The sequence below is a fragment of the Musa acuminata genome, chromosome BXJ1-7 (genome assembly GCF_036884655.1).
Source record: "Musa acuminata AAA Group cultivar baxijiao chromosome BXJ1-7, Cavendish_Baxijiao_AAA, whole genome shotgun sequence".
Taxonomy (NCBI): Eukaryota; Viridiplantae; Streptophyta; class Magnoliopsida; order Zingiberales; family Musaceae; genus Musa; species Musa acuminata.
The window spans coordinates 37,697,137-37,710,000 of record NC_088333.1 but is presented as its reverse complement, the minus strand read 5'-3'; the positions used below and the strand labels follow the sequence as shown (position 1 = coordinate 37,710,000).

At 32.9% G+C, this 12,864-nt stretch overlaps 1 protein-coding gene across 1 annotated transcript; it reads right to left on the bottom strand.

Moving 5' to 3' along the window:
• Positions 1-7,564: 7,564 nt before the first annotated feature.
• On the bottom strand, positions 7,565-8,563 carry LOC135680017 (uncharacterized). The gene is made up of 2 exons (XM_065193998.1): positions 7,862-8,563; positions 7,565-7,776 (listed from the first exon to the last, which is right to left on the bottom strand). The coding sequence occupies exons 1-2, from the start codon at positions 8,466-8,468 to the stop codon at positions 7,697-7,699; spliced, it is 687 nt and encodes a 228-aa protein (XP_065050070.1). The 5' UTR covers positions 8,469-8,563; the 3' UTR covers positions 7,565-7,696.
• Positions 8,564-12,864: the final 4,301 nt, after the last annotated feature.

Sequence of the window (12,864 nt, the reverse complement as noted above, 5' to 3'; positions counted from 1 at the left end):
CAATTGAGTCGACCACACCAAGTCCTGAGATGAAATTTTGCAGTCATAAAGTTTAATTTGTGGCTTTAAAGAATACCACAAATTCAGCTTCCATTGTTAATAATGCAATAAGCAATTTCTTTGCACTTTTCCAAGAAATTGCCCTACCAGCTAACATGAATACAAATCCTGAAATTGACTTCCTATTATCGAGGTAATTTACAAAATTAGCATCTGAATATCCTGTCACTTTAAGCTGATATGATCTCCTATATGTGAGCATATAATATTTCATCTCCTATAGATATCTCATTACTTTTTTTGCGGCTTTCTAATGTTTCATTCTTAAGTTGCTTTGGTATCTTCCCAGCATTGCAACTACAAAACTGATATCTGATTTTGTACAGGTTTGAACATATAATAGACTTTCAACTGCACACCCATAAGAAATATTCTTCATTTGATTCTTTTCTAAGTCATTTTTTGGGTACTGGTTTTGATTGAATTTTTCACCTCTAGTAATAAGTATATTATTGGCTGAGCAAAGTTATATATTAAATATCTACAAGATATGATTAATATATCCTTTCTGAGATAATCTTAGTAATCCTTGAGATATATCCATAAATATCTCAATACTAATAACATAGGCTGTCTCATTCATATCAATCATCTTAAAGTTCTTATTGAGAAATATCTTGATTTCGTGCAATAAACCAAGATCACTACTAGCAAGTAAAATATCATCAATATATAAGACTAATATAATAAACTTGCTCCTATTTACCTTCAGGTATATGCACTAATAAATAGTATTTTCTTTAAATCTGAAGGAAGTAATGATATTATGAAACTTCGTATACCATTGTTTAGAAGCTTGTTTAAGGCCATAAATGGAATTCTTAAGTTTACAAGCCCAACTTTCTTTTCCCTTTTCTATGAATCCTTTAGGTTGTTCCATATAGATTTCCTCATCCAGATCCTCGTTTAAAAATGTTGTTTTCACATCCATCTGACGTAACTCAAGATCATAATGAGCTACTAATGTCATGACGATTCTTAACGAGTTCTTTCTAGAAATTGAAGAAAAAGTCTCATTATAGTTGATATCTTCTATCTAAGAAAATCCTTTGACCATAAGTCTGGCTTTATATCGTTTGATATTGCCCGTTGAGTCACGTTTTGTCTTAAAGACCCATTTACAATCGATTTTTTTATAATTATTTAACAATTCAATGAGTTCCCAAACACCATTCTGGACCATTGATTTTAACTCTTCTTTTATTGCATCATAGCATTTTTCAGAATTGTTACTTTCTATGGCTTGTGAAAACGGTAAGGGGTCTCTTTTTATTCCTATATCATAATATGATTCTTATAGATATACCATATAATCATCAGAAATGACATATTTCCTTTTCCTTTGAGATCTTCTTAAAATTGCCGATTGTGATTGTTCTACAAAATCATCCGCGATGACATCAACATCATGTGAGAGTTCTTCGATGTTATTTCTCATCAATGCTCTCATTAATTTGAGGAACAACAATCTGAGATGAAATAAGAGAATTAACCTGAATCTTCTCAATATCAAAATTAATCCTTTGAGATTTTTCACTCCTATTAATTTTGTTATTTTTTAGGAATCTTACATTTCCATATTCTACTATCCTCGTACTATGATTAGGGCAATAAAATCTATATCGCTTAGATTTTTCTGGATAACTAATAAAATATACATAAATAGTTCTTAGATCATATTTCTTTTCATGTGGATTGAATACTTTTATCTCTGTAGGACACCCCTAAATATATAAATGTCTCAGACTGTGCTTCCTACCAGTCTATAACTCAAATGGAGTTGATGGAACTGACTTACTAGGAACTTTGTTTAAGATGTATATAGTTGTCCTAAGAGCTTCACCCCACATCGACTCAGGTACAGAGGAATAACTCATCATGCTCCTAACCATATTCATAAGAGTACGATTTCTCCTTTCAGCAATATCGTTATTCTAGGAATCTAGTAAAAGGATCAATATTCTAACCATATCCATCATATCTGCCATAAAATTCACCACCCCTATCATATCTAACAATTTTAACTTTTCTATCTAATTGTCTCTCAACCTCATTTATGTACACTTGAAGAGTATTAACGGCTTGAGACATTTTATGTCTTAGATAAACATAATCATATCTGGACAAGTCATCTATAAATGTGATGAAATATCTTTCTCCACTAAAACAAGGAATATGGAGTGGTCCGCAGATATTAGTATGAATAATCTCAAGGAGTTCTTTACTTCTTGTAGCATTTTTTTTATATTTTATTTTGCTTTCTCTTAATGCAATCTATACAAACATTAAAATCAGTGAAGTCTAAATGTTTCAAAATATTATCCTTCACTAATTTTTTAGTTCTTTCCTTAGAGATATACTCCAATTGTCTATGTCACAATATAGAAGATCTTTCATTATTGAAACTACGTTTCAATCCAATACTTAATTGTATAGTTAATAATATCTTTGTAAATTCAAGATCCAAATTAATTCTGTATAAACCATCACAGAAAATTCCTGAACCAACTTTTATTGAATCATAAAATATACTGAGTTTACCATTACCAAAAGAAAGACAATAACCTAACTCATCAATTCTATATAGGAAAACTAAATTTCTAGAAATAGTATGAATATAATATGTGTCAACAAGATCTATCAGATGACCCGTCTCTAAGCGTAGATGATAAGTTTCCACTTATATCACTTTTGCTTTAAGTCAATTTCTCATAATGATGAATCTCTCATGTTCTTTTGATTTCCAGATTGAAAGAAATCCCTGCATATTATTGGTAATATGAGTTGAAGCATGAGAATCAATCTACCAAGTGTCAGAATGAACTTCTGTAATGTTTGATTCGAAACATACAAAGGTCGAGTTAATACCTTTCTTTCTGAACCAAGTCTTGCGTTTAATGCAGTCCTTTTTCATATGTCCTTTCTTGTCACAAAAGAAGTACTTTACTGTAAAAGCTTTATTTTCATTAGTTTGTTTAATATTTCCAAACCTGACAAATTTCTTTGATGGATGATGCTTCAATTTTCTTTTTTTATTACTAGCTCCTTGAGTAGCTATCATGATATTATATGAACTTTCCTGCTTTAATCTCAATTCTTCCTTAACACACATACTAGTTAACTCATTCAAATCTCACTTATCCTTATTTATATTATAGTGAATCTTGAATGGGCCAAACTGAGAAGGAAGGGAATTAAGAACGAATTGTATGAGAAAAGACTCATCGACATTTATACCAATGCTTTAAATTTTGTAACTTTATCGACCATATTGAGGATGTGATCCTGAATTACTCAAGTGTCATCATACTGAGCCATAGTCAGTTCTTTCATTAGTGTATCAACCAATGACTTATCAGTAAATTTAAATGTCTTCAATAACCTTTAAATATTTATGTGCACTAGTTGCAATCGGTAATGAAGTCTTTATATTATTTACAATCGTCATTCTTATGAATATTAAACTAAGCCTATTAAATATTTTCCAAGCCTTTATTTCATTAACTTGTTCTATAGTACTTTTATCAGTTAAATCTGTAGGCTTTTTAATAAGAAATACTAAATCAAGATCTAATATACCTAGTGTGAATTTCATATGCTCTAACTATTCTGAATAATTTGATCTAGAAAATACAAGGACACTAGAAGCATAAGAATGTATGGACAGAAGTACCACTACAAAAATATAAAATATAAAATAATATTAATACTTTAAGTTTTTTAAAAATTTGATGAACTATTGATATCATCTATATTATACCTTTGGGTGAAATATTGATATATCAAATGTTGACTCAAGATCATCTTTGGAGGACTAATACCATCCTTGTGGAATAGTATTGTTACCTTTGGGTATATAACCTAAACTACAAGGATATCCAAAACAATATCATCCTATCCAATCACATAATTATTTGAAGTAGATTCTCCTTTGAGATTATCTAAATCTCCTAATTATGTGTGTCACCGTGAATATTATTTTTTTAATGTCATTTAGGACTGATTCCTTAATATTATTTTATAAGTTATTAGTCTAGGTTATTTTGGTGGCTACAAGACCAATACAATAATATAAAATAAAATTTAAAAATATCTTATAAATAATAAAATTTTTATTATAATTCACATCACAAAAGCCTATCATCCTATGCCACTTTGACAGTTTAAGTCAGATAAAACTTAAGGAGATGAATTACAAATAATATTCATCAAATTTCTTCAATTTAATTTATGCTAAGCAGTTCAATAATAGAATAACAACCATAATAATTATTAAACATTAATCAGTAAAAGAAAACTCATATGATAATCATGATAACATATAAATTATGCTTTCATGTGAAAGATAAATATTATTTCATAATTTCAAATATATACATATGAATAACCAAATGAATATCAAGAATAATAATTAGATTTTATTTACCACATGTAAAAATATAATAAGTAATTCATATGAGAAAATTATAAAAGTGAACCATAATCTATAATTTTTTAATCAAAATTAAATACAATCAAATAATCAAAATTTAATCATGATTAAATTTAATCATAATTATAATAAATCATATTTATCAATTTTATAATTGAGAATGTAAATTAGAAATTCTTTAATTTCATAAGGGTAAAACTATAAATATTTGACATGATATAAACTAGAATTATAAAATTTATAAGGGTAGAACTGTAAAAAGAATTAAAAGATATTAATAAAATACATAAGGGCAAAACTATAATTTGACCAAAGGGAAACCTTAGGGCAAAAATTGTAATTTTGCCAAAACCTTACTACCCCATCGCTGTTGCCCGCGCATGCGGCGCTGCCACTACCGTTGCCCGCGCGTGGTCACTGCAACGGTTCCTACCCCCGTGTGGTCGCTATGGCGGTTCTTGCCGATGTGTGGTTGCTATGGTGGTTCCTGCCCGAGCACGACCGCTGCTACTACCACCGCGGGACTACCGACGCTTGCGCACAGCTGGTCGCGACTGCCTGTGCATGTGGCTACTGCCTATGCGGCTATCGACGCCTGCACACGGCTGGCTGCGACTGCCCGCATGTGCAGCTACTGCTTGCGCGATTGGCAACGCCTTCGCATAGCTGGTCGCGGCTGTTGTCAGCGTGCGGTCGCCACCTGATGCGCGACCTACCCGCGTGCAATCGCCGCATGGGTGCGGTGCTGCTGCCTACTGCGCACACGCTGCCCAATGCAATAGAATCGCTGGTTGTACGCAGCAAGGTCGACGGTGACCATTGTTGCTTCGCGATCATTTGGAGAATAGAAATCATTAAAAAATAATATATCTAATATATTTAATCTCAAGAACCTAAGCTGTGATACCGAAGTATAAAATCTGTAATACGTTGTATTAAATACAGAAATATTTTTTTATGTCATGATTAAAATCAAATAATTAGATCTGATTTAATGATACGTACCTTTTAATGTCATCTGAAAAGAGATTTCTATTTAATCTGTAAATACACCATCTTTAATCCAAGATCGATGTCAATATATTTTATTAAAATTTATTTAATTATATTATATATATTTTATCTAATTATAAAGGATCATAAAAGCTAACAAGATTACTCGGCTTCGGAAGGAGCAATTCGTCGAATAGGATGGTCACTAGTGTGTCCCATGACGCCATGATGGAGAGATCATTATGCTTCAGAAGCTGAAAGGTTGGCGAACAAGCCGCAGGTGATGTTACGTTGCAGCCATCTTGTCTCAAGCTGTCGGTGAACTTTAAGCTCCCGCACCAGCTCGTCGAGTTCTCTTCCCCTCGGCCTTTGAGCGAGTTTGACGCTGCGGAAGGTCTACAAGAGCTACCACACATCATGATCCTCGTCACAGAGTTTATTCTAATCCAAGATGCACTTAAGGAGGAGGACGCCAAACACTGGAGTTAATAAATAGGGATATGAGAAAACCACATACTACTAAAACTTATCAGAAATATAAATTAATTTTAAGTTAATTATTTCTTTTGCATGTCATACTTGCTCTTAACATAAGATGATTTCTTGAGAATCATCTCAAGCTTTGAGTTTTTCGTGGATAGTGCCCCCCTCATTTCCAAAACACTCAAAAAAGAGTTCTTGCTTTTTAATATGACAAAATACCTTTAGGTTTAATTTTTGAGTTTGACACTAAACAATGCGTTAAATCGAATCAGATAGACACTAAACGTTTAGAAAACTAAGGTTTCAATCAATAACTATCCATCATATAGTTTTCCTTGCTATGAATATATACATTCTCTTGTAAAACTTTATTGATATAAAATGATTTGCTATATTTTAAAAATAAAGATATATTATTACTTTTGAAAACAAGTTAGAGAGAGCCATCGAGTACTTATCATTGACCTCCTTTTGCCTAAATCATTCAAATAATATTAATCATTATCATGAGAAACAAAATTTTAAAATTATATAAATTTTAAATACATAATCTGATATTTATTTTATTCAACCATGTTTATTTTTATATTTCTTTCCTATGTCAATAAAAATCAATTATTTTATTTTTATTTTTTGTCAAATTTTATTTTCTGTACAGAATCACTTACATTTTTTTTATTAATATTAATTCAGTATTTGCAATTTAAGATCATCAAAAATCACATTAAGTTTAAAAGATTAACATTAATTAATCCACAATCCTATATAATTTTCAGATTAGTTAAGAATGTCAAGAACTTAAAACCATACTTATTCATAATTTTCTGGATCTAATCCGACTTTCCTGATTAAAAAAAAATTGAGCCTTCGATAAAAAAGAAAAAAATCCAGTTTTCTTTTCTCTTTCTCTTTTCATTCTTTCCTTCTCCTCTACTTTCCTTCCTATCGTTCCTTCTCTTCCGACCAAGCCAACTGCGAGCCATAGCCATGCTCTACAGCAAGCCGTGATGGATTTTACTTGAACGATATCATGATGGTTTGTGAGCCATGGGAAGAAGAAACCTTAGGATCTATTTTTTCCTATTAATCCCCTTTATAATTGATAACTACAATTAGCTACATTTAGTATTTCGATCTTTATATTTTTTAAAATTATATTGTGATCCCTACATTTATAAAAGTAAAATATTAAGATCCCAGGATTAAAAAGATAATTTTAAAAGATTAAAAATCGAGAAAGAAAGATTTTATTGAAACAATGAGATTAAATATTTTATTTTTATGAATATAAAAATCTTAATATAACTTTTGAAAGCATATAAATCGAAATACTAAATATAGCTAATTACAAAAGTAATACGTAATTAGCCCTAAGACAGACAATAAGAAGCAAAAATGTGTGAAGTCATTGTAATTTCACAAAGACTCATAGATAAGTTGGCTCATGTTCAGTAGAAAACACAACTCAGCATACAAAAACACAGCTAACCAATCCTTAGTAATTTGCTAATTACACCCTCCGGTGTACACTTTGCTATTGCTACCGCTGCCATGAAGCACAGTATAAGCTCATGTGTCTAATATAGCCCCAAAAAAGACCCCTCCTGAGCCACTTGCCTTCCTCCTCCTGTCTCCGCAATAGCCCAGGCTTTGTTCTGTGAGAATCCACAAGAAACGGGATTCACACAGCCGAACTGCCTTTTCTCCTGCACGATAGGTAGTTTATCCTCAGCAGCTTTGCCTCAGAGAACACGCCACTGCTTGCGCCCAGTGCCGTAATCTCGTCTTCACATGTTGCGGACTGTCTCCTGTTGCAGAGAAGATTACATCTATCTTGGCATGTTTCTCGTTATGCATACAGCAGCAATAAGGAGGGGGAGAAAATTGCAGCACCTGGATGGCAGATCTTCCAAGAATCTGTAGACCCTGGCTGTGACGGTTCGTTCGGGCTCGGTGGGCCGGGGATGCTGCAGAGAGTGGACCACGAAGAGGTGGCGACCGGGGTGGAGTCTGGTGGGCTCGGCAAAGGTTGAAGCTTGGGGGGGTCGGAGAACTCGCGGTTGACGGCGAAGTAAAGGTTGAGCGCGGGGAGTGTGTCGCAGAGGTCATGTCCACCTTCCTCTTCGTTGAAGCCAAACCCAAGATCTATGGATCCCCTCAACTCATCGAGATCCTCGTCGGTCAAGCTCGTCGTCCTTGCACTTGGCCTCATCTCCTCTCCCTCGCGCTCCTGCTCCTCCTCCTTCGCTCCTCCTCCGTCGCCGTCGCTTCCCACTATTATCCGCCTTCTGAGCAGTATCTTCTGCCTCCTCTTCTCCCACTTGACCTCAATCTTCGTCTCCCTCATCGAAAACTGATCCGAAAGCAGCCTCCTTGTGTTGACACTGAGGCAGGTAACGATGCCGCTTGCATCATTCCATCTCGACGCCTCCACCACGCCCCTTTCCTCCGCCTCGCTGTCACAGGAAGACGAAGAGCACACGTTCAGCAACCGATTCATCGCCCTGTTGTTCTTCGTCAGGTCTCCTACTCTCTACAGCTACTCTAGACTTTCCTCGCACCTCAAAACTTCACCGTGTCACACTTGGAACGCGGCCGCTCGACGACGACCGCAGCAAGAGGAGGCTGAAAAGGACGGAAGAACGAGGACTCTTCCTTTGTCACGAGGAATGAGTGTTACTTATGGATACAAGGGCTTGCCGGAGTGCCATCTCCAACCATTCCTATCCGAGCTGCAATGCCCACCACTCCTATTATTTCACGTTCACTATTTTTGCTTGGAAATCTCTATTTTATTCTACACCATGAGGGGATGGAAAGGAGAAGATTTTGGATTGGATTCTATATTAAGAAGAAGTGTCGGCCATGGGATCACTTATTCTATTTTGTAGAAGATTCCAAATTTATTAAAAACTATATTTAAAATGATGATTTTTTTTTTTTGAGTCAGTTATGATCTTATGGGTTTTGTGGATAGCACTATCACTTACTCTCCACAAACAATTAGAGAGAATAATCTTGAAGTTTTCAATCCTAAACATACATTTTTATAATCCGTTATGATCATCTTCTTAGAAGTGCTATTATTTCCTCTCAAATCATTTCCTATGTAGCTTTCACCAAATCCTCTCATGAAATATGGTCCAAGCTTACGACAATGTTTGCCGATCAATCTCGTGGTCACCTTATGCAACTTCGAGAAACTCTCTTCAAGCTCTCTAAAGGTATACAATTTATTTTTGGGTACATGTAAGTTATAAAAACTCATGTAGACATGCTTGCTATGCCTGATACACCTCTTGATGATAAAGAGATTATTTTTCATGTATAAATGATTTTGGTTCAGAGTATAAGGAGATCTCAACTACAATTCGTGCTCATGATAGCCCTATATCTTTTAAAGAACTTCATGATAAGCTTTTTAACTATGAAACTTATCTTAAGAGAGAGTCATCACCTTTTGATACTGCTTCCATTGTTACCAATTTTGTTAACAAAGCTCATTCTAAATAAATGCAAGATCCACAACCAATAAGGTAATCATCCAAATAATCATTCTACAAGCAACATACAACAATGCCACAACAAAAGTATCAACAAATTCGGGTAACAATTCAATAACAAAGTCACCTATCAAATATGTGATATGCAATGCCATATTACTAAGAAATGTCATCACTTACAAGCTTCTATTTTGTGGATGTTTTAGCCTTCATGCATATTTTATTCTACATATCCTGCTACACCATGTACTTGGTTTTTATTACCACTGTCGCGTGCTTACTTTGTTGTTCAATCCTTTTAACCTTCTTCAAAATTGGCTTGTTGATTTTGGGGCTTCTTATCATGTCATGTCTAACTTAAATAATTTATCGCTTTATTCAGATTTTGATAGTTCAGATGATATCATGATAGGTGATGATAAATGTATCAAAATAACTCATACAAGTCGCTACAAACCTTCCCTCTTTCTTCAAATCTTTTTTTACTTTTTGATATTCTAAATGATAATAATATGAAGAAGAACCTAATATTTATTACTAAATTATATTTTTTTAATAATATTTCTATTGAATTCTTATCCTCTTCATATATTATGAAATATCTCAATATGGGGACATATCTTATGCAGGGATGAATAGAGATGGAGTTTATGAGTGACTAACTATTGTACCATCTCTATCATAATCCATCTTTGCTTCGACTACTAACAAGGCTCCATTTCAAGAATGATATAATCGTTTAGAGTATCCTTCTTTTAAGATTCTAAATTATATTATTTATTTTTATAATTTATCTTTATCATCATCATCTTGTCATCCTTTTCATGTAATTCATGCAGATGCAATAAAATGCCCAAGCTTTTATTTTCTACATCCTCTCTCACAAATAATTCACCTCTTGAACTTATATATTTTTATGTTTGGGAGCCTTCTCCAATATAATTTCAAGATGGATTTAACTACTATCTTATTTTTGTTGATCATTTTATAAAGTATATATAGTTATTTCTCATGAAGCAAAAATATGAAGTATTCATCATTTTTGTTAAGTTGAAACTTATTGTTGAGAAGTTCTTTTAATGATGGTGAATTTTAAAAGCTTCATAACTTTTTTAAAACCAATGAAATGTCTTAATTTCTCACCCCTCTACATAATCCTAAACATAATGGGATCGTAGAATGTCATTATCAACACATTATCCAAATTGGTCTCATACTAACTCAAGCTTTCTTATCTCTTCAATTTTGATATCATACATTTGTCATATCAACTTATCTTATTAATCGCATGCCAACTTCAGTTCTCAACATGGTTTCACCATTTAAAAATTATTTGGATCCACTCCTAATTACAGTAAATTATATGTTTTTGGTTATCTATATTATTCATGGTTAAAACCTTACCCTCATAATAAACTAAAAGCTCATTCAAAATAATGTGTTGATCTTGGATATTCTACTATGCAAAGTATCTTTAAATGTTTTGATCCATCAACCAAAAGAATTTTCATTTCTCACCATGTTGATTTTATGAAATCTGTTTTCCTTATAAATCACTTATTCTTTTTTACCTAGGTTAACTTCTAATAACTTTGTTGATTGGGTCTCCCAAATTCGTGAGCCACCTCATATTATAATTTTTGTTCAGGTTGAAACATCAATCCCACACATTAATCTAAAAACTTTATCGACTCAGACCCCACTAGTCCTTCCTCAATGGTGCACAATAAATCATATGTTATCTCATCCATCTAGTTGCTTTATGAGAGTATTATGCATAAGGAGAATTCACAATAAGATTTGGTTGGTATCCCTTATTTTAAATTCTTCTTGTTCAACATGTCTAAGAGATGTCATTGACCCCTCACCAATTCATCTGATGATTACTACATTAAAAAATCAAGTCATTTAATCTAAATAAATATTTTATATTTTTATAAAATAATTTTAAATTTTTATTTCTGAGCCTTCTACCATCAACCAAGCCTTAAATATTATTAAATGATGAGCAACAATGTAAGAATATAATGCTTTATTACATAATAGTATATGGGACTTAGTCCCATCCAATCTAAGTCAAAACCTTCTATGGTGTAAATGAGTTTTTTTTTATCAAACAAAATCTTAATGGGTCCATTAATAAGTATAAAGCAAGACTTATTACAAAGGTATTTCATCAACATCCAAGCCTTGAGTACTACGGTACCTTTAACTAGTTGTGAAGCTAACAATAATTCATGTTATTCTATATAAGTTGCGCAAGACTCTTCATGGTCTCAAGCAGGCTCCTCATGCTTGGTATCATGAACTTCAAACATATCTAATCTTAGTTGAATTTTATAATTCTTCATATGACAATTCATTATTCATTTATTCTCATGAATACATGATCATATTTTTACTAGTTTATATGGATGACTTAGTTATTGTTGGTAATAAATCAATAATAATTAATTAGTTTATTCAGTAGGTTAGAAATAAATTTTCTTTCAAAGATCTTGGGTCCTTTAGATATTTTCTTAGTATTCAAGTCATTCATACGATGAATGATCTATTTTTTCTTATAGAAGCATATTCATAATCTTATTGATCATATCAAAATGCTTGAAGTCAATACTATTACTATACCAATCTCTATAGAGTTCCTCTTAACTTATCCGATAGTGCTAATCTCAGTGAGGCCACTAAGTATCGTCAAGTTTTTGGCAGTCTATAGTATTTGATATTCACTCATCCATACATTACATATATAATAAATAAATTATCTTAATTTATGTGTAGACATACTTTCAACAATTAGATATTTGTTAAATGTCATCTTTGGTACTTAAAAGGCACTATTGATCACAGTTTATTTCTCTGAAAGGACTCCCTTATGTTGCCTCATGTATTTTTAGATGTCAATTAGACAAGTAATAAGGATGACATGGCATCTCTAATTTTTGGGAGCTCCAAGAATGTTATATTGCAAGATTATCTACGGAAGCTAACTATCGAGCAATTGCTTCTACAATTGTTTAACTTTATTGGATTCAATTATTGCTATATGGACTATTTGTCACATTCTCTGATCCTCCATCTATATATATATGATAATCATGTATTTCACTCTTGAAGCACATAGCTATTAATTTTCACTTTGTTCATGACAGTTCAAAATAGTGAGCTATGTATCTCTCATGTCTCATCTTTTACTCGACTTGTAGATGCTCTTACTAAGTCTTTGTCTCCATAGTTGACAGGGATAATATTGACAACCTCCAACTCTCACTCCACTATGTGGACTAACAATAAAGACATGGGAACCAAAGGATAGCACACCTCAACTTCCGTAGACACCTCTTAGCTAACATTTCAAGACATGCATTTGCATTAATGACTGATAGCAAGTTG

Coding starts and splice junctions, on each gene's coding strand:
- LOC135680017 (XM_065193998.1), bottom strand. CDS start 8,468: ATGAATCGGTTGCTGAACGTGTGCTCTTCGTCTTCCTGTGACAGCGAG. Junction 7,777..7,861: donor TTGGAAGATCTGCCATCCAG/GTGCTGCAATTT, acceptor TCTCTGCAACAG/GAGACAGTCCGCAACATGTG.